The 22,716-nt window shown below is 38.7% G+C and overlaps 1 protein-coding gene across 5 annotated transcripts in view; it reads right to left on the bottom strand.

Annotated features, from left to right (window-relative positions):
* The window catches only part of PCSK5 (proprotein convertase subtilisin/kexin type 5), a 461,872-nt gene that overhangs the window by 223,521 nt on the left and 215,635 nt on the right, over positions 1-22,716 (bottom strand). For all 5 annotated transcript variants that reach the window (XM_047699471.1, XM_047699474.1, XM_047699473.1 and 2 more), the window contains exon 10: positions 5,922-6,025. In XM_047699471.1, the coding sequence (XP_047555427.1) occupies positions 5,922-6,025 (104 nt within the window). The remainder of the gene's footprint in view (positions 1-5,921; positions 6,026-22,716) is intronic.

Below are 22,716 nucleotides of genomic sequence, written 5' to 3'. Positions count from 1 at the left end.
TTTCCTGTCAGGTGTTCTGTATTATTGTTCTCAGGTAGATATTTAGGTAAATCATCTACCAGACAAATGGCTAAAGATAAAATCCTGAAATTACGGGTTTCACATCTTTTTTTTGGTGATTGAGCGAGAAGATAAGCTCATGTATTCAATGATCAGTAAACAGGAAAAGTTTTAAGCAATCATATTAAATGAAATTGAGTTCACAGAGTACAACAGTATAAAACATGGAATCTTGAAAGAAAATCAGGGGGTATTTCCAATGAGCACATTTTATTCCATAGAATCAAATGTATTTACTCCTGTTTTTCTTTGCATTAGAAGAGAAGAACTCAATGACTTATTTCTATGGATTGCACGGGGACTGGAATCAAGTATCTGTTTCTAATACCACCCCGACACTGACCAGGTGAATAACGTTTCACTTTGACCTTTCTTCAAAAACATTATGTGCAGGGGCGCCTGAGTGGCTCAGTGGGTTAGGGCCTCTGCCTTCGGCTCAGGTCACGATCCCAGGGTCCTTGGATGGAGCCCCGCATTGGGCTCTCTGCTCGGCAGGGAGTCTGCTTCCCCCTCTCTCTCTCTGCCTGCCTCTCTGCCTACTTGTGATCTCTGTCAAATAAATAAATAAAATCCTTAAAAAAAAAAAGCGCTCTTTAAAAAAAAACATTATGTGCAGATTACCAATTAAGGCGCATTATGTAGCTTTATTCATCACAACCAACATCTCATGAATGTGCTAAGTGGCAAAGATGAACTATTATTTGTGCAGCGAAATAATAACATAAAATATAGCTTTACCCTTTCAAACAGTAATACATCAGAAATCACTTCACACCCTCCAAAAAGAACACATTTCAAAACCTTTAGTTTCAATTCAACACATGGCATGCTTAATGGTTTCAGCACGGCTAATTCTTTTTAATAAGTGTTACAAACTGAAAGCAAGACAGGTAGGTATTAAAAATATATTGGAACATCTTAAAATTACCAGCCCTGCCAGTGGAAATAAAATGATGGCAATTAAAGGTAATAAAGGTTATTAAAAGTTAGGGCCTTGGAGGCTAAGAAGTCATGTTAGACTGTCAATTGTTTTCCCATGGTGGAAAATCAGTTAGAAATTAAAAAAAAAAAAAAGTCTAGTAGTTTAGTGGTGGTCAAAGAAAGAGTCAGTGGGGATGAGGAGGATTCAGCAACATGCTGGTAGAAAAAGAGAGACTTACATAGTCTGGGAGGGCAGTGAAATGGAAGGCGTGGTAACCTCGCTCACTTAGTTGTCATTTTTGATTTTCAATGACATTTTTTTCATTCTTTCGCCTAGTAAAGATGACAGAAGGTCCTAATTTATTATCTGATGTCTATTCCTGTTCCTAAATTTAAGAGAGTTTAACTGTATACAGTCATATAATCCAAATACAGACACTTTGAAAAAAACTAGAGCACCAGTGTTGCATGCATTCAATTGTACTTGTAAGTGTATCCACAAACCACAGGTAATGGTGGGGGGGGGCGGGGAGGAGAGGAGGCAGGGGAGGATCAGCCTGCTGGGCACAGCCCAGGCAACTCCCACAGGATGGGAGAGGTGGGTTTGCAAATTCCACAGATTAAAGCAGTAGAACAAAGAGCTAAGTGCTTCCTGAAATGACAGGAGCCATGGATTCTAGAAGAATGCCGAATGAAAGTCCTCAGCAAGTCCTCAGCGTGCTGGGCTTGGTCCATGGATCCTCTATGCACAAACAGAGCTGGTCAAAATATCTGTGACTTGCCACGAAAGATAGTCGCTACGTCAGATGCCTTTTCCTGGGGAAGTTAGGCTGCATTTTTTGATGACCAGGGAAGTTTGCATTGACACTTTTTATTTATAAACATGACCTGGCAGATCATCTGGGCTTGACGGAAGGGAAGAAAAGTGCAGCGTAAATTTCTGTTTCTGTTTGTAAGTCATTCTGTGGCCAGATCGGATTAGACAATGCCACGGGGCCCCCCTGACATTTCCTTTTGCTTCCCCTTTCTGGGTGCATGTCATGTGTTGGGCTGGTGTGCTGAAGGTACTCAGCAAGTATTTGTAAATAAGTAAACGAAGAGACTGCATGAATTAAGTCCTGTGAAGAAAACTGCTCAAATGGCAAAAAGCCCTTGCTTCTACAGCTGATTTGTGCATTGTAAGGAGCATGGACGGGGTATTAAAAAGCATGGAAAAGACAAAAAAAAAAAAAAAAAAAAAACCCACCAAAAAACTAGACAAGACTTTTCATAAGAGGGAAAGGAAGGCATCAAAGGAGAAGGAAATAACACTGGGGGGAAAAAAAAAAAAACCCGAATAAATGATTTAATGTCAAAGCCATCTCCCGGCATTGCAAATGCTGATCAGTAGCAGAATACGGGAATTCGGATTTCAGTTTTCTAGTGGCAAATATCACATCTGTTCATCTGGCCTCCTACAAATACTTTCCTACCCTCATGAATAACCGCAAGGAGATTCTTTGATAAGTGAATGGTATTTATTCACTTTTAAGGCAACTATCTCTGGAGGAAGTTTAAAGTCAGAATGTGTATGAAATTTAGCTAAAATTACTCATACAATGAACCATCCAAATAATGTTTAGTCAGTTTCCATAGGTATGCATTCCTTGGACTACATTTACTTAGAAAAACAGATCATGTGCAAAAGACCTTTTAATTAAACTATAAGTGATTATTATTATTTACAAAGCAGAAAGAATCATCTTAGTTCACTTAAAATTGTTAAAAATTAAGATACAATTAGCGTAAAAATATTGATGAGTAACTTCCAGCTTGAGGGGCTCCCTTCGCTGTGAGCTCATCTATCTGATGGTTTATAGCATGTTCCTATAAAGAGAATGCAGAAAAAGGAGGAGGAAACTCTGTGTATCCAACTCATCAGCATGTAACTCCAGGGTAATCCCACTCTTGGAGAAACATACAGATGAGTCAGCAGAGAGCCACATTCCTTGGTTTTTCAAGGCTAACCTCCTTGCCTGTGCCCGTCAACGGAAAGCCAGCAGCTGCATTTTCCAGGTCCGTAACACATGTGGATTAGCATGCATCAAGCCTGCCTGGCGGAGAGGCCCACACCAATCCAGCTGCTCGATCATCTGGTTCTGCTCTCTGCCTGGGCTGTCTTACATATGGCTCTGTCTGAAGAAATGTAAGGACCCTGCATGCAGAAATGTGAGGACTTGGCAGGGTCTGGTGAGGAATTGTTCTTTAGGGTGTTGGCTTCTCTGAAATTACCAGCGATGACTATCGAGTGTATTGATGACAAGACCCCCATACTGAATTGGTTGCTACTCTCAGCGGCAGAAGGAAATTCTCAAGTTGATATTGACATCCCCAGTGCAGACGTGCACCTACCAAGCCATCCCTGCAACTCTTCTCAGGTCTTCCCCCACCCCATGTTTGCTTTTGTTTTTTAAACACTCTTCAAACAACTTAAACTGGTCAACATTAAGGGAACAAAAGCAAGCCCTGGGGAGCACAGATGTGTTTGGATGCCTTTCAGGCACACACCTCACTCTGCATCAGGGCTGAAGTGGCACAGAGAAGAGCAGCCAGTGGCCACAGGCTCCTGTTTGCAGGCAACTTCTGGGCTTCTCCCGTCTAAGGAGAAATGTGTGGCCATGTGTTCCTGCTAAGCTGCAAAAACTAGTTGACCTCATTTAAAATACGAGCTCTCATGGAGCTCTCATTGCATGAAGCCCTTCCAAGCATTAGCTATTTTTGTTTGTTTGTTTGTTTGCTCAGTTCTTATTTCATAAAAAGTCGCCCATCTTTGTTCTATCCCAGTGACCTGCATCCTTTCCTTCCCCAAAGCACGTGGCTTTTCCTGCGAGCCTCTGCCTTAATCACTTTTATTTGTGGGACACCAGGGAGGGGATGGTAATGCTTAGGATAGGGAAAAACATAGCTCTTTAAAAAATTATTCTGATCATGTTTAGATGAAATATGGGGCTTGCCATCAACAAAATTACAAAACAATTCCACTGAGAGTCCAGACCGTTCAGGGTAATTCATCTATGAAAAAGTGAACTTTAATTGTTACTCTTGGCAACAAGCTAAGAGAACGGTGAAACATTATACTAAATATTGTCACGTGCAATAGTAAAATGCTCTTTCCTCCTTGCACGAGCACTGCAGAGCCCCCTTCAGACTCAGGTTTGGATCTGGGGAGTTAGTCTATATCCTCTGTTTCCCCCTCTCCAAAACCAACAGAGGTTTTCAAAAGAGCTACGTTTTTTATTAGAACCATTTGCTCTTTTTAATTTGCCAAAAAGGAATAAGTAAAACTAAGACTTTTATTTGGGTTAAAGTTGATTCCTCCGCTTCATGGAGGTCAATGTGTTTAGTCTGTGAACCTTCTGCTAAAAGTTCACTGCAGAGCCCTGAACCAGCCAAAGTTCTGTTTTGGTCCCTTCCTCCTTCTTCCCAGACCTACCTCTCAGCCTCATGGATTTAGATAGTAAGAGCTGGGAGGGTGCAGAGGCTCGTCAAAAAGAAACATCCTATGGCAAAGCACATCCTGGATTTTCTCCAACAACTGAGATCTCACATGTTTTTGATGCCATGTGAAGCAATTGCTATTTTGGGATCTAGTATCGTGATTTGGGCTTCAGACAATGTGATCCCAACAAGGATTTACAACTCTCTAGATTAAAAGCTCACTGAACACTGCTATATTATATAGTTTAAGAGTAAGGGGAGGTGGCTCCTACTACTCAAAAACAGAGGGATATTCTTTTTCTAAACATGGAGTGACGTCTTCAGTGAAGATGTTAACCAAAGAAATATTTTATAGGACACTGCTTATCTGGTGTATTTGGCTAAGCATGAGACTATAAATGCAAGTAATTTTTAAAATTACATTTTACATTTGCAGCATGGATATTTGCATACATTGGGTATAATTCACTGAAGATATATTAAAATCATATTTAAGAAATCGTATGTAGGTAATATTATTCAGCTTTTAAAATGTTCAAGATGGGGAAGTTAGGGCCCAAAGTACTTAAATGACTTGCCCAGAATTATTCGACACGTTACCAAAGATGTGAAGACCAGAAGCTCAATTATTGAGCCGATATCCCCTATGGTATGGGACACTAGTTTTCATCCACAGGGATATATAATGATACCAACATTATTTGGGAGTAAATTTAAGTCTGCAGATATGACCGAGAGTAATCTTTGCTATAACATATTAGTGGATTAAAATTTAAGTCATGTGAAACTTTAGGACATCTGCCTTATGTGATTTCTTTTTGTTATAACGTTTATTATGGGTGATGACAAACTGCCCACCATTAGTAAGACAGTTTGAGGGAACTATAATCCTTAGCCACTGGAAAAACAGTCAGCACTTGTGATATGATGCGTGCAATTGTATAAAGACTGTATGTTACAAAGTTGCATAAGCACTTTTCATTTGCATAAAGTAATGTCTTAGAGTTAGCTGTTGGTGGAAGTTTAAGAAAACAAAAACAAAAACAGAGCAAGCATGGCCTAGAAATGAACAGTGAACAAAATATACCAGTCTTTACTGAAACGGAAGTAATCACTATAGAAGAGGAGGATGTTTCACATACATTGTTACAAACACCACTCAGGTAACCAATGACAGCAACCCCAAACTAACTAGAAGCCCCATAGGTCGACTATACTTGGAAGTTAGTTGTCTTTTAAGAAATTGACCTATGATGTGGGAAGCCAAGGAAATCTGCCTTTTATGTGTTGTCTGAATTAAAAAAAAAATCCATCTGCCTTTTAGTTACTCCAAGGGCCAGCTCTCTGTGTGTCAGCACACAATTTCAAGTTTCTCTGGAGGGATTCTACTTTCAGCTCTCCATTTAAAATGGGGGAAAAATAAAAATATTTTGCCTGTGACAGAATATGAAAGAAATTCTCACCCTTAAAACCAGCAGCATTGGTTTTCCAGTCATTAGCGTTCAAATGTCCCGCACGGGAAGTCCTGACAATAACATGCTGCACGTCTCTCCAGGTCAGAAACGGACTGGGGAAAGACAAGGTAAGAATCATTGTACCAAAAAAAAAAAAAGATGGGGGAAGCAGAGAGTCACAAGCAAATTAAAAAAGCAAAAGCAAAATGGCAAAGTACTAAAAACAAAGGATCAGTGATTTGGGTTGGGGAGGTCAACAGAAGCCAAATGCCGCTGTGGTTCTTTCTCAACGTGGAGAAGTGATGTTAGTCTGAGGGAGGCAGAAAATGCAACCTTGAATTTAGGGAATAATGTGGGATTAGTCGGCTGTCACTCAGTCTTTTAAAAGGGTGAGGATTTTCAGTTTCCTCAACAAAATGGCTCCCAATTCTGGCCTGGTCGTATTTTGTGTAGAAGCTTGCATCATCATCTGAAAATTGCTATCAGCTAAAGTCAAAAACCAAAGTCTTCTGGAACATTCCTTGTCCAGCTGTATCGCCAGGCAATTGATTTGTAATTTAACGAAGAACTTAGTATCCTGCATGGATGTATGGGATATAGGAAAAAACCTCAATGGAACCGAGTCCCCAGGTGTCAATGCTCTCAAAGAAAGAGAATTCGGTACAGAGCCCAAAGCTGGGCTCCAAGACACAGCTATGGGAGTACCCTTAATCTGCAGTAAGTAGTTATTATATTAAGTTATTAGATACCTACTTCTTGTGATTGTTAGCCCAAGAGCACAAAGACATGGAGCAGAAGTCGCTTTCATTGGAGAACCACAATACCACTCCTAAACATACAGAAAGCAAATGCAGGTACAGGTGCAGGGACTCCTGTTCTCTTTCAAAGAGTACATACACACTGGAAGGCATCTGACTCAAAGCATGCATGAAATTCGCATCATGACACCTCTTCATTTCAGTCCTGAATGTCAGGGTGACAGTGTTTTACTTAACTGGGAAATATGGCAGTTATCACGCAGCCTGGATAGTTACTCTGCTTCTCGTCCTCCACTTTCATTTTAGAAGGCTGTTTGCCAAGGCTGGGTCAGAACATTGAAGGTAGGGGGATGATGATTTGCTATCTTCCTTGAGGTGTGACAGGAGCACGTGGTAATTCTATGAGCCCTCATATGCACGCAGAGGACGCTGGCATCTCCCAGGCAGAGGGGAAACCTGGTATCTTAATTACAGCTGATTTTCGATGATGGAGCAGGACACTGCTTTACTTTCTACTACGTCTTCCCATCACATTTACCACGTTCGTGTTTTTGAGAGTGGGGGCCCAGTGATCAGATTCTGGCCTTTTCACTTCCTACTTATGTGAAATTGACCTCTCAAAGTTTCAGGTTCCCCAATTAGCTCGCAGATGCTAATATCTACTTTACTTCATTGTACTGATCGAATGAAAGTGACGGCACGTACTTAACCTAGTTCCTGGTGCGAAATAAGCCATCAAGAAGTGGTAGACAGTACAACATTCTGCTAAGTTTTGAGCCACGGTTCCCATGTGGTGGCTTGAACATGAAGCAGATGGGGAGAGAAAAGTACGATAGAGTTCTGATACCGTTTTGCTCTGCCCCTAGATTAAAAATAAGAGAGACACTACCACCATTTCCAAAGAGGGAGCAAGACCGGATGTAGACTATTTTGTGAGGTTACTTTCATAACGTAACTTATATAAGGAAATTGAAACCCAACCTTATGAATTTTAAAAATATAAGAACAAGGGAAACAGACTTACTTCTGTTTTGTTTTACACAACACTTGTTAGGAACCAAGCTCAGAACCTGACAATGCACCGAACTCTAGAGAAAGGGAGGGAGGTTGTGGGATGGGGCCCAGGAGGTGGGTAAGTTTTGCTTCTAAAAACCAATAGCATGATTTGGCCCTTTGCTGATTGATACTGAACCCACATAATCATTCAGTAGAGACCATGCACCATGGTTAGAAAAATTAGGAAAAGAGTCAAGGGATAATTCTGAACACTAGGGTCACATTAAGACTTTTTTCCTGATCTGCCAGAGATGTAAAGCTCATCTCCTTTCTCTTTCCCATGGTAGTTATTTGGGAGAGGGGCAAAAATGAACAACAAAAAAGCTGTCTCACAAGACTTTCCAGCCACTTATTTATGGTACAGCAGAATCCTCTCAAATGGACAAGCGTATTTTTTATTTTTTGGTTTTTCTCATAAGCAAACAGCAAGATACCTAAAAGTACACTTGGATTTGATAAATATGTCTAAACCAACCGAATGAGTTTAAAATAACATTAAACACACAGATAAAATGTCCTCATTGTAAATATTACTCTTTATGGAAAACCACAAAAAAAAAGAAGAAAAAGAAAAAAAAAGGAAAAGAAAAAGAAAAAGAAATGAAACAAGTTTCCTATGTTACCTATCAGCAGGGAAAGATTCCTTTGGAAACATCAAGCACAAGGTCTGACCATCAGGAGACCATTTCCCTAGTGACCCTTAGCACGTAAAATATAATGATGATGACGACGATGACAGAACAGGGACCATTTATCTTGAGCCTTAAGCAGTTGTATTCAGGCCGATTCAGGAAGTCAGCCTGAAGAAACGCGAGTTACTTGCTCTCATGCTGGGTTATAAAAACTAGCTCTTCTTGGAGTACTTGTAATTAGAAGGAAGAAATCAACATCCGGAAATGGAAACGGTGTAATTCAGGTAATTTTACTCTGACGTTTGATAATGCACAACTTCAGAAATCATTTAATTTCAAAATTTCCTGAATTTCGCCAAAAGCGAGGAAGTTAATACAGGAAACCAAGGAATTTTTGCCTCCATGGTGTTTCTACCCGTGGGAGGGTAACTAATTAGTGGTTCAGGAAATAGCCATAGGTTAATTTGTTGGTATCCTGAGAGGGCTTGTATTTAGGGGAAAGTCTGATTTCTATTTTATGACCTATTTGTATCTATGCTTTCAGGGATTCATAGAAGTGAAGTCAGACTAGGAAACTTCTAGAATGTCATATACTGAGCGAAAGCAAAGAGAAGGCTGTATGCCTTGTGCGGGGAACTTTCTAGGCCACAGTGGTGAAGTAAGAACTCCTAAAATGGCCCCCCTTCTGCCAATTACCCTGGAGGCACACTACCCTGACTTCTGAACACCAAGACCCCTCTCACCACCAAGAACAGGAGATGGGGCGCCAAGAGCTTTGGGGGCAAACGATAATCAAGAGGCCACAAGTATAACCAGGAGGAAAGGAGCAGCTCCTCTCAATTCTGAGCCTGAGCCCATTAAAAGCCACAGGATTTAGGCCACATACCCCTCCCCCCCTCTTAGGCTTCCTCCCTGGAATTATTGACAATTACCTTTAAACCACAATATATACTAGAAGGGTAACATTTATAAATGCCTGCAAATCTTGGCTAGCTAGCTATGAGCTTTCCAGGCAATAAACAATCCATGATTCTCTGGGGAGGCCTGTAGGTGTAATCTTTTCCTGTTAGGAAGGTTTGCCTCCTTCAGGGGCTTCCAGTTAATAACCAACATTCAATGAGCCCTTGGCCAGGGCCAGGTGGTGCGTGTTGTACACGCGTTATTACTGCGTAATCTTAAACATCCTATGAACAGAGATTATATACTTTTGTTCCCATTTCACAGATAGCAAAATGGAGACTCAAGAGTTACACACAGTAACTCAAGAGTACACACGGTAGTTGGTGGTAGGGCTACCATTCAAACCAGCTGCACCTGGTGGGCTGTGGATCCTCTGCTCTCACTTACTATTTAACGCCATTTCCAGATGGAACTCTCCCCCCCCACTCCCAACGTGGAACACTGCATCGGGTGGCTCTTTGACAACCGGATCAGGAAGCCAAGTGCAGCATGTCATGTCCTCGTGGTCACATACTGTCATAACTGCACTGTCTGTCAACTCAGTTGGCAGATTTTTGTTTGCCACCAAATTCAGGAGATCCTCGAGTCTTAATTTGGGTTCCGAAGTCTTAATTAAGGTTCCGAACCTTAACTTTGGCCCATTCTTTCGAAAGTAAATGGAAAGATACCAAACTGGGACATATCAGATTATTCTGATAAGAGTATCACATGCTTCTACTATAAGTTATAACATTGTATCATTTAACATTATGGTTATGAACTTGCCACCTTCCTTGACATGCTTACACTTTGATGTGGTTTATAGTCTGGTTGGGTAATACTTCTCCAGTCGGGGAGCTCATCTGAACCCCATTTCAAACACTTCTAGTTTCCAGCAGCAAAAACAGGAAAATTAATGACACGACTGCTACCTGGTGTTCTATTTTCGTTCTGAGTGTATTCAGAAGCATTCATGGCCCTAACAGCACATTTAGAAGAAGGAAGACACATCCCAAGAAAGACACTTTGTCCAGTGCTTCTTGTTGGGCTCCTAAGTTCAACTGCTAGCACTTAAATGAAAAAAACAAAACAAAACAAAACAAATTTTCTCCCCATGAGTTTTCTCAGCTAATTCTACACATGTGTGAACTGTTCGAAATAAAATCTATACTTGGAAGTGCTTTAAAAAAAAGGACGAATTTTGGAGCCTCCATGACTGACTCACCTGCATTTATTAAAAAGAAACAAGAAATAATCTTCCCCCATCCCCCCAACCCCCCAGATGGACCTATCATCACAGGCAGTTAAGAGGTAACCGATAAAAAGGACAACACATACACATCTTGGTACAGAAAGAGAATTTGTCAACACGAGCAGCAACAGCAAACCCAGATAATGAAAACTATTTCCTGAATGGGGCAATCTTCTGTACATAGAAGAATGATTCTGTCTAATGCAGTGATGAGCAACTTCATGAACCAGTCCTATGGGGAAATTGCATGACCCATCAGCCATAATCCAATTGACTAAATATTCAACCAAAAAATCCAAGACAAAAAACAGTCTCGTTTTATGTTCCTTAAGATGGTGTAAAATAGAAATGTAGCCAGAAAACTAATGTCACTGTACAGATGCTAAATAAATCAGCAATCATGGGGAAAGAGTCATTGTGAGCTGGAACAAGAAAGATGAGACAGAAAGTGTTTGAAGCCCACGGAGATTGGTAAAAACATTATTCTGAACTGTACCGAGTACATGCCAATGATGATTCTAGAATAAAATACTGACCATCCAACAAAGGAAACCAATCTTCTCTTGTCAGGTAATGAATCTGCCAAAAGGACCATCGGACCATTAGTCCCACTGCAAAGAGGAGTAGATCCTGCTAATGGGAACGTGTTTTTGTTCTGTTGTGTTGTGCTCGACACTGTACTCTACGTGAATTCAAAAGCTCCAGGCCTAAAATTGGGTGTACTAACAGAAAACACAGTTAATACTACCTCCAAATATGGAAATATGACTTCTCCTGGTATCACCGAGACACCTACCTATGATCCATCCATACCTGAACTGAGATAGAAAAGATACAAGAAAAGAGAAGATGGGTTGAGGACTATCCAAGTCAAATTTATATTATACTCTTTCATATACATCGTTCACGGATTACCTGAAGTGAGTATAAATGAAAGGTACAGAAACTGGGTCTCTGAACACACTTTTGGGAAGGAAGTCCCTAACTGACAAAGAAAATGCTGCCACTGAAATTGAATTGCTTTTTTCCTTTATACATCTCGGCTTATCTTCAGGATTTGTCATTACACCAAAAACATCAATTAAGTTTTCTGCAGCTTTACAAAAAAAATGGTATTTTATTGGTAAACTCAATAATCATTTCCCTGAAATACTTCGCTACCTAAACTCTTAGGGAATATGATTTGACGAATGGTCACACAAAGTTATGCTAACTTGAGATCACATAGACTGAGATCAATTCACAACAGTGGAACTCCATCCTACTTCTCCCTGTACACTCAATTCCCTCCAACAGTATCACCCCGAGGCTGTAAATCCTGGCCATTCTAAAATCCTCTCTCTCTTCATGTACCCTGCAACCTCAAATCCAAGTCTGACCCTCATTTTCATCTCCGAGCTTTGAAATCTTTTGAAGTAGATAAAATGTGACAAGATGAGCGCTTCCCCTCAAGGTTACCCCAGTCAAGCTGTGAGCAACCCAAGTCTGGGAAGGAAGCTGGAGGACAGTGCTTACTTTCCCTTTTCTGCTTGTTTTGCAGGTTGTCCAGCACTCAGCATGAATAAATATACAGTTCTAAGTCAACTGACCTAATCCTGCAGGAAGACATTGTCACCCACGTTATTTTTATTTCTCATGACTGGTTAAGTAAACAAGTACCTGGACCCAGCGTGACTGTAACAAATCCTCTCTACTTGTGGAAACATCTTTCCTCTTGACTGTTGGCCACTGAGGTGTTGTAGAGGAGGGTAGAAGGTTCTTCAGGAAATATTGGTGTGCCATATGGTACCAAATGTTAGGACAAAAGACTGCACATACGCATTTGCTTAACTGAACTGCCGGATGGCAGTGTTTTTGAAACTTTTCTACAAGAGTTCAGGGATTTGCAGAGTTCCTGCCTCAAAAGCCAGAAGTCGAACCCTTGGACAGGTGACAGAAATACTCGGCTGCATCTCTGTTACCACTATTATCCTAAATTACAGCATTTTCTCTCATTTTTTTCCCCTGTTGAATAAAAGGGATTAAAGTGATGCCTTTCTACCTGCTTATCAAAGAAGCATATGTTAAAATAGGGATTCTCAATGCTCACCTGCATTTTAAACTTCAATGAAAATCAGTATGCATTTTGTCTAGAATTTTAAGTAAATGTTATTCTATTTTAGAAACTCCTGGTTTATCATGTCAACTCCTAGCAGTCTTTCTAATTATTAGATGTCAATGGTGACAGAAAATATTTTTTAAAAGTCTTATGCACGGCACACACACACTGAGGGAAAGATCAACTAAGATTAACGGAAATCTTTAACAGAAATTTATTTCAAGTAACCTTATGGCTGATGTGACTGGAATAAGAAAAATATTGTTTAACGTTTCCATACTTTACATTTAGAAAACAGAGCTGACTTATCACCTAAAGGAGGGGGTGGGGAGAAATGACAAAAGACACCCCAAAAGTTAACCCTTGTTTGCCCATCTATCTCCTGAATTAAAGACCCAAGATACTCATGGCCTAAAAAAGTACACACATGGTTCTGCACCAGACCTGTACTTCTTTTTAAATTTTCAAGCATTAACTCTACCTCTCCTGTCCCTATTGTCAGACTCTCAAGTCCTAGAAATTATGACAGGAATTAGGGGGTATATTCCAAGTTTCTTTTTTTTTTGCCTCCCTTACCCCTCATGTGAGATGCCAAAATCATGTCCCCCAGACTCCCCAGTAGGGAGGGGATACACAAGAAATAGAGTAATGAGTGATAAAGCATAAGTAAGAGTCCACTGGGTATTTCTGAGAAAGCCTTCTCTTTCTTCCTACGGGCATTCTCCAATTATCCTTCATTCTTTCCTTCCTCCTTTTACCTGAATGTGGATGTGAGGGGTGGCTCATTTGGGTAGGCGACTGCCTTTGGCTCAGGTCCCAGGATCAAGACCTACATTGGGCTCCCTGATCAGTGGGGAGTTTGCTTCTTCCTTGCTCTCTCTCTCTCTCATATAAATAAAATCTTAAAAAAAAAAAAAAAAAAAAGAATGATGGCTAGAGCTGCAACAGCCATTAAGAAAAGACGGAAAGAAGGGTGCCTGGGGTGGCTCAATAGGGAGTCTGTTTCCCCCTCCCTCTGCCCCTTTCCCCACTTGTGCATGCTCTCTCAAATTTTTAAAAAATCCTGAAAATAAATAAACACATACATACATACATACATATTGAGAGAATAACACAGACTCAGCTTTGGTAGCTTTGAGTTTCTGAACCAAGGTCTTGTGGATTTCCTGCTGTACCCACTATACTTTCTTGGTACCGAATGTAATTCAGATATATCTCCAAAACTATCACGTATTACAGAGCACTTATTGCATGTTCACTGTGTGCCAGGCACACTGTGAGAAGTACTATATTCATGATTTCATTTATTCTTCCTGGCAATCCTAAGAGATGCTATTACTTTTATCACCCAAATAAGGACATCAAAGCACACAAAGTGTCAGGATCCTGCTCAGGGTCATAGGATTAGCTAGGGCTGACTCCAGAGCCTGGTTCTGCCCCACTCCAGCCCTGCCCACTTTTACTGGAGGAGGGGCCACAAGGGGGAAAAGCCAATGAGCGCTGCTGGCAAGCCTCTGCCTAGATCCTCTCCTCCCTGGGCATTCCTCACTGTCTGGATCTCCACCAGGACCTGAGAATTGACCACTGGGTCTTGTTTATCATCCCATCCTTCAAGGGCAAGTTTGAATAGATCTGTACTTGGGAGGCAAATAGAGCAAGGATAGCAACACAGCCTTTTTGAAGCCAGAGTTTCTCATTGAGAGTAATCTTTAAAAGGGCAAAAATAGGAACCGAGGAAGAACCAAGGGAAGGATAAAGAAAAAAAAAAATACAAGAAACTTAAGAAGGAAGTACAGGGACAAGAAAATGAAGAAAAGGGAAAGGAAAAGACAAGAAAAATAGTATAGAGCCCGTGGAAAAAAGAGTGAACAAAAAGGGAATACATCAGTACAGAAGGTAAGTGTAGATGACAAAATAGAAGCTGAGAGAAAGAAAGACTAGAAGGAGCATAGAGTAGTATCAGCAAAAGTGAAGCCTGCACGAGAGGGAGTCCATTGATAATGGATGTGGGTCCTGTGAAACTGAAAGTGTGGAAAATGGGGTTAATGATATGGACTACAAATGGAAGAATATCCCCCCCAGTTTTTGTTTGTTTTTCAAGGAAAATAATGAAGTGATGACAAGGAAAGACAAGATGACCGATCTGGAGGCCAGGAAACAGAAACCCACTTCAAGAGACGAGCTTTGCCTGCTCCTGAGGACCAACAGACACTGCCTTTACCACCTCTTTCCAGCTGTTCCACTGGTGCTTTGCACTAATGCACACAAAACCACCCCCATGAGGTCAACAACTTACTATTTTCTTCTTACAGATGTGGAAGCTGAGGCTTTCCTAAAGTCACGTCACAGTGAGAACAAGAACACGGCTCTGCATCCGGGTGTCTCAGACTCCAGGGCTCAAGCTCTGAAGCCCATGGTACGCTTTGTTAGTCATCAAAATCTCACTTGATTAAAAATGCCCAAGGGAGGCTCAAAGGACTTGGTAGGTTTCAGGAAATACTAAGAATTGCATCCCCGACACTCATCCTGATACGTATGAGTGTATGTATGTGTATGTGTGCAGAGAGGTAATTTCAAACACAAATGAGAAGTATCCTTAAAGCAATTTAGGAATTAAAACAAAACAGAATTTCTGGGACGCCTGGGTGGCTCAGTTGGTTAAGCAGCTGCCTTCGGCTCAGGTCATGATCCCAGCGTCTTGGGATTGAGTCCCACGTCGGGCTCCCTGCTCGGCAGGGAGCCTGCTTCTCCCTCTGCCTCTGCCTGCCATTCTGTCTGCCTGTGCTCGCTCTCTCTCCCTCTCTGACAAATAAATAAATAAAATCTTTAAAAAAAAACAAAAACAAAAACAAAAAAACAGAATTTCTGTCTTAGGACTCCCTGCAAAGCTTATTACAGGAGACAATGAAAAAGGACAGTTAAAACCAGTGAAGGGAAACAAGCCCAAGAATTTTCTACTACGCTCCTGTCCTTTATGAGTAAATGCAGAAACACACATTGCTAGGACTGACTAAGTCAACTAACCTACCTCTCTACAAACACATGCTCTGAAAACCAAAATAAAGCAAACAGATAACTTTAAGATCTGTTTCAGCTGATGAATACATAAATCAAAATTAAAAACCCTACAATATGTTGTTGTTACGAAAGCCCTTCTAAGGGCTCAAAAATCAGACACAAAAGGGAGACTTAATAAGTCTTTTAGCACAATTCTTCAGAAAAGAAAATAAAAAATAATGGTAAGAAATAAATTAATTAAAACAGCCCGTTGCATAAATCCAGATTATGCTATTAAACATGCAGAAGTAAGTACAGGTGGGGAAAGCAAAGTAAATTTAAACCAAGTTCATATAGCAAGGAGTCAAAGGGGTAAGTCCCTAATTACAAGATATATTTATTTTTAAATATCAGCTTTATTTAAAAATGGTATCTAAAAATTATTGACATTATTTTAAAATCATTTTTTAACCTAAGAAAATAAAATGTATAAACAAAAAAAGAAAGGGCACAGATTTTTCCACAACACACACGTGAATGTATGGATGGCAAGATTAGTTGCAAATGATGTAACATTTTAGACATAAAAATACTGAAAAGAACAAGGAAGTACAATTTGGCTGCAAGATAAGGTTGTATCTATAATAAATATCTAACAGGATGAAATGTTTTCACCAAAATGTATGGATCAAAGACCATAAGAAAAAAGGAGTAACGGAGGGATCCAGATTACTATTCAGGTAATTTAATCTACTTATTTCAGGGTAAAGACTATAAAGGATTTGTTTATATAGTAGATATAATTTAATAATATTAAAACATATCTCCTACAAAGAGTTATTTCTTTTTTCTTAAGAATTCATGGATCCACTAAAGAGCTTTGAAAAAGTTGGCTGACACACTGAGCCAAAAGGAAATTTCAACTGCCCTAAGGAAAAACAATACCTCACACACCACTAGTGTGGTTGATTATCTAGCTTCATTATCTGACCAGCATACAATGGAAAAAAAGGTCAATAACAAGAGAAACAAAGTTTGTTAAACATTTGAAAGTACTATTCTCAATTGTCATTCTACCAAGGAGGTAGCCCAAATATCCTTAGAAAGTAATGACAGTCAGCCAAAAGTGTCTTCAGAGGTAAATATGCAGTTTTGAAAAAAATCATACTAATATAAAAGGAAAAATAAATGAACCATGATTCATCCAGTAAGATTAATAAGAAAATGCAGAGTGATCCTAAGGAAAACAGAAAAGATATTAACACAATAAAAAAAAAGGACAAAAGAAAAACAGCATTACTCATGAAGAAATCCAAGAACTGGCCTTTTGAAAAAAATAATAGTAACAAAACATCTAACAAAGAAAATATTATATAATATGTATTTTATATTAATATTAGATATATATTAAAATATATTATAAGTAACAAAATATGCCATTATATCATAGTTATCTTTATAATTATATATAAATATTAATGAACAAATTTGATCTTATGAAATGGACACAGTTCTAGAGAATATAGATAGAAAGAATTAAAACTGAAAAATTTATCATAGAATTACCTCTCAGAGTTAGGGACAGATGGTTTCATTCAAACTTACAAGGATAGTGATCACAAGTGTCTCCAGAGAAAAGAAGAGATACAAAATTTCACAGTTTGTTTTGTGAATTTAACATCACTTAATATATTAAAACAAAAACAAAAACAAAAAAAACAAAAATCTGGCAGAGATAGAGGCAGAGTACAGACAGATCAAGTCAATCTGAATTAGGAAGCTTCCCTGTTCATTTACTACTTATGCTACCATATACTTGAGGGATAAATGGGAAAAAAATAAAGAATACTTGACAAGATTCTCTTTATAGTCCATTAGTACACAATTAATATTAGCTAGCTGCTGTAACAATACAGAACACACACATACACACACACCCACACACACATTATTCAGTTAAAGAAACTATAAATGTCACTCAGGAAAATAAACACAAAGCCATATATAAAATATTCTAATATTAAACCAATAGCATACTAAAGAAGCCAAATTTCATTCATAATATAAACAAATAATATTTAAAAATCTATTATTCTAACAAATCCTATAAATGATTTCAGTATGAGAATCTAGATAAAAAAATCTCAACAGATACTGAGAAAAGACCCAAATTCCATTTTTAACAAAATCTCAGTAAAACCAAAAATGTTGCATAGCCACATGAAGAAAAGCACACATCAACAAAAAGTGAAACAAAGGTTAAAAAAAATCCAGAGAAAACCAGGACCTAGACATGAAAGCTTATTGTCAGTCTTAATATTTTATTTTATTTTATTATTTTTTTAAATTTATTTGACAGAGAGAGATTACAAGTAGATGGAGAGGCAGGCAGAGAGAGAGAGAGAGAGGGAAGCAGGCTCCCTGCTGAGCAGAGAGCCCGATGAGGGACTCGATCCCAGGACCCTGAGATCATGACCTGAGCCGAAGGCAGCGGCTTAACCCACTGAGCCACCCAGGCGCCCCGACAGTCTTAATATTTTAAATGGTTACCTAATATAATAGAAACACTAATCATGATTATATGAGCTTCCCTATTTGTAATACTTTTCAAATGCCCAAATTTATTTCATCCTGGCAACAATCTGGTGATTCTGGGTAATTACCCCAAATTTCAGGTGAAGAAACTGAAATTTAACAAGGTCAAGAAACACAATTTTCACTTGTTGAAGGTTACCTAGGTAGTAATGAGGTGGAGGAAGGATCGAACAGAAGCCAGCCTACTCCAAAACCTGAAGTCATAATGACTACTTTGTACAATAAAGACAAACACCGAAAACCTCAAATGAACAGAGATTAAGTATTACTATAGCCAGAAGCCATGTATATACCCCTCCCCACATACACCAAAAAACAAGATAATCAGTTACAACGTACTGTGAATTAAAGGGGCTAGAGAAAAGAAAAATATACAAAAAATTGTATGTGTTAAACATGAGCAATAACTAGTTAAGGGCAAAATGGTAACAGCAGAGCATACAAATATTTACCATTCCGAAAATAAGTCTAAACCAAAAAGTATGGAACTAAGGACAAGCCTGAAATGTTATTTTGCCAATAAAAGAGAGATCTGAATAATTCAGAGGCAGATAATCTTGAATGGGAAAACCAACTGTTATAAAGAAGCCCAGATTCACACAGTTGTCGTAAATTGTCACTCAGACTGTTTTGGGCAACATGGAAAAAGGGTTCTAAATTTTTCCTGGAAAAATAAATAGGTAAAAACGCTTAAAGAAAAATTTAAAAAGTGGAATGATACTGAAATGTCAAAAGAACTGACAGAATAATAAGCAGAAAACTCAAGGGAGACCTTGATAAATTCAATGACTGGAACGCAAAACAAATTGTTTTTGGAGATGGATTACATAAGAAATGGCATCGAGTAAATGGATCTCTATAAAAATTCAACTTAGATCCTCATACTGAATGCCAAAATAAATTCTACTGAAAAATGAAATGAGAAAACCCTAGATGAAAAATGGAAGTTGGTAATTGACATAGGAAAGGACTTTTTTTTTTTTTGGAAAGGACTTTCTAATATGAGCTCTTAACTTGGGGTCCATAGATTACCCTGGGGTACAGCAAATCCTCTGCTATATATATGTTTGGGATTATTTTAGGGGGAAAGCATACATAGTTTTTATAAGCATATGTAACATTCTTCAGGAGGTACAAAAAGATGAGTCATGACTAACTGAAGAATTTATCAAGGACACAGAGAATTGACTACTAATAATGAAAGAACAAAGAAAAAAGTCCCATCTGTCAAAACAATATGAAGCAAACTTGAAACAAATGACAAATTGATAAACTATTTGTAATAACTATGGTCAGAGGTAATATATGGAGCATATACTGATAAGAAAAATATTAACAAAAAAGATTGGTACGTCATTCATAGAGGTTTCACAGCATTACATCCATTTTGAGTGGCTTGGAACCATGTTTTTGTAATTCAATTTGAACTTTAGTTCCTAGAATTCAGGAATTTCTCAACACCCAATTTCCAACAAGTAGCCATAGACACCGACAATGACCTAAAATCTTCTTGATTCTAAGCTTGCTTATGTTGGACAAAGCATTATGTAGGTAAAACAGATGGCTTTGCATTAAACTGATAAAAAAAAAAAACCAAAAACCAAAACAAAACAAAACAAAAAACTAATGGAAGAAGGAAGACAAAATGAACACAAGATCTGAAGGGAAGGTGACAGGCAGATTGAAGACAATAAAGTAGGAAACACTGTTGCAATAAATACATTGTATACATTAAGAATATTTGGAATGGGCATCATAGTATTATGGAGTTACTTTACTATTCAAGCATAAAAAAGTTGCTGAGTTGTTGAAAGTTGTGTAGGGAGGGTTTTGATTTTTGCTTCTATATTTCTATGCTCTTTATAGTCTCTTTTTTACAACAGGTATGTATTATTTTAGTAATAACAATCTATTTTTTAAAATGGTTCTACTGCTAGCAATATTGGTGGAGATAGGTTTGCTCTTCTGGGATCTTTCAGTGTTCAATATTTTAGTGCAAATGAAATCTGTGGAAGGCTGATAACTTAATTTCGCTGAATAAGGACAGCATCATTTCATACAATTAAGAAAATTTTATACCAAAATAGTGCTTAATTTCCAAATAAGCCACTTAATTTTTTTTAAACTAAAAAAAAAAAAGCCCTTTATTTTAAAAATAACTTACTTTACATTACCAATATTATTCTCCTTTGCCTGGTGATCCTTGAACATTCTCACTAAATAGCATCTCTACAGACCAGATGGGCTCTGGGCAACCTTCCAATGTTATGATTTCTCAGACAAACTGATCACAAGTATTTTATATTTCAGGTAAAGTATTGCCTATAATGGAGAATTTTAGCACAATGAAAATTATAAAATGGGATACATCTGCTATGGTAATGGGGCTATTAGATGTCAACTCCAATGGCACCTAAATTCAGAGCGATGAATAAGAATACAGCTTGACTAATATGATCACTCCCAGATCATACTCTCTCCAGGAATCTCCCTCTTATATTCTTTCAAGTCAGTTATAAAGGTTTCCAATGGCCAAATAACAAGCAGACTTCTCTGAGAGCCTGCCTTAAATTTCCCTCGATTCTCTTTCCTCCTCCCAACATACCCTGGTAGTATATCAAGTTTTCCAGATAAACTGTCATGCCCACCAAAAACATAAAATTGAGGGGTATCTGGGTGGTTCAGTCAGTTAAGCTTCCAACTCTTGATTTTGGCTCAGGTCATGATCTCAGGGTTCTGAGATCAAGCTCTGCATTTGGCTCCATACTGGGCATGGAGCCTGCTTAAGATTCTCTCCCCATCCCTCTGTCCCTACCCACCCCTAAAAAAAAAAAAAAAAAAGATAATTTAATTTAAAAGACAGTTGTCAAAAACAGATAACTAATTGTCTTTAAAAAAGACAAATTAAAGCCTTTACTGGATTCTGGGTGAATAATTTTAAACTTTGAAGGGATGTCCAGTTTTCAATCATGTACAGGCATATTTCTAAATATTGGTAGAAATTAAAAAATATGGATTATTTCTCTTCTTCATTTGGACTTCTGTTATCTAAGGCTTTGTCATGATGTCAAGTAGCATTGGATAAGAAAGGGTGAAACTCAGTTAATGCTGCAATCAAATAATAACTCAGGAAAACTCAAAAAAACCAAGTGTAAGTTGGATCACATTTATGACTTCACTTTCAGCAAAAATACTGTCATCTCATTGGTGGCCCTACCTAATCCTTCCCTTATTTGCCATTATGACCCTTCCCTACCCTTAGCCCATCAGCACATGCTATCACAGTATCATCCTTTATTTTTTTCTTTCATAGCACTTACTGTCAGATGTAATTAACTTGTATGCCTCCCTTCGCTGGAATGCATGTTCTCTGGGAGCCAGGTTCAAAGCATCACATGCATTTGGGATGAACCTACTGTACCATTTCTGGCAGATTCGCATGGAACATCCATGTTTTGCTCACAGATGTATTCTAGTTCTACGCATGGTGCCAGACACACTTAGAGTTACATCAGAATTCTGATGCTAAAGATTCCAACAATGACTATACGTGTATTGCAGTTTCCAAGATGGGGAAGAAGGTGTTTCAAAATAGAGATGATGGTAACAAGCATGACTCTCAGTATTTCTTGAATCAGTCAATCAACATTTGGAATTAAAACTAAATTTGTTGGCATGGATACCCTACCATCTACAGCTACCTTAACAGATATCTAATTCATACTTTTCAATAATTAAAGGGAGACTTCCTTCTCTGCACGGATTCATTCCCTCATTACATGAATATTCGATTGCCTACTATGTGCCCAATATTATTCTTGGTTCTGTTGGGGCTACTGCACAACCTCACTTTCAAGGCAGCGGACAGGCTAGGGTGATGGTTTCTTCCTGTGGTCTATGGAACCCATGTAATCGAATCACCCAAACTATATTGAGGGCTTCAAAATCTGCTTTTTTAAAAAGGATTTTATTTTTAAGTAATCTTGATACCCAACCTGGGGCTTGAACTCACAGTAATGAGATCAAGAGTCACATGCTCTCCTGACTGAGCCAGCCAGGTGCCCTCAAAATCTACATTTTTAAACAAGATTCTGTATGACTCATACGTACTAAAGCTGAAAAAAAAAATCTTCAGAGTATAGCTTGAATTCCTTTTTTTTCTATAAAGTCCTCCTAAATCATCCCTATTCAAAGTTTGCCACCCTTCTCGGTACTCCCGGCCCTGGCGGCCATTTGCAATAAAGCATATCTTGTTATAGCTCTTACAGCGGAAAGGTGATGTGGTGTAATAGTGCATTCTGGTGTCACGTCACCTTGAATTCCATTTCTAGATCTACCCCTTTCACCTGGATAAACTTCTAAGCCTCTTCCCACATCTGAAACAGGAGGCTAATGCCAACCTACAGCACTGCTTTGAGGACTAAGTGAGATAACCCATAGAAGATCTCTGCCCCGTACTTGGCACAGAACAAGCAAT

This window comes from Lutra lutra, chromosome 13, assembly GCF_902655055.1.
Source record: "Lutra lutra chromosome 13, mLutLut1.2, whole genome shotgun sequence".
Lineage (NCBI taxonomy): Eukaryota > Metazoa > Chordata > Mammalia > Carnivora > Mustelidae > Lutra > Lutra lutra.
The sequence above is the reverse complement of the archived record's forward strand: the minus strand, read 5'-3'. Positions and strand labels throughout refer to the sequence as shown.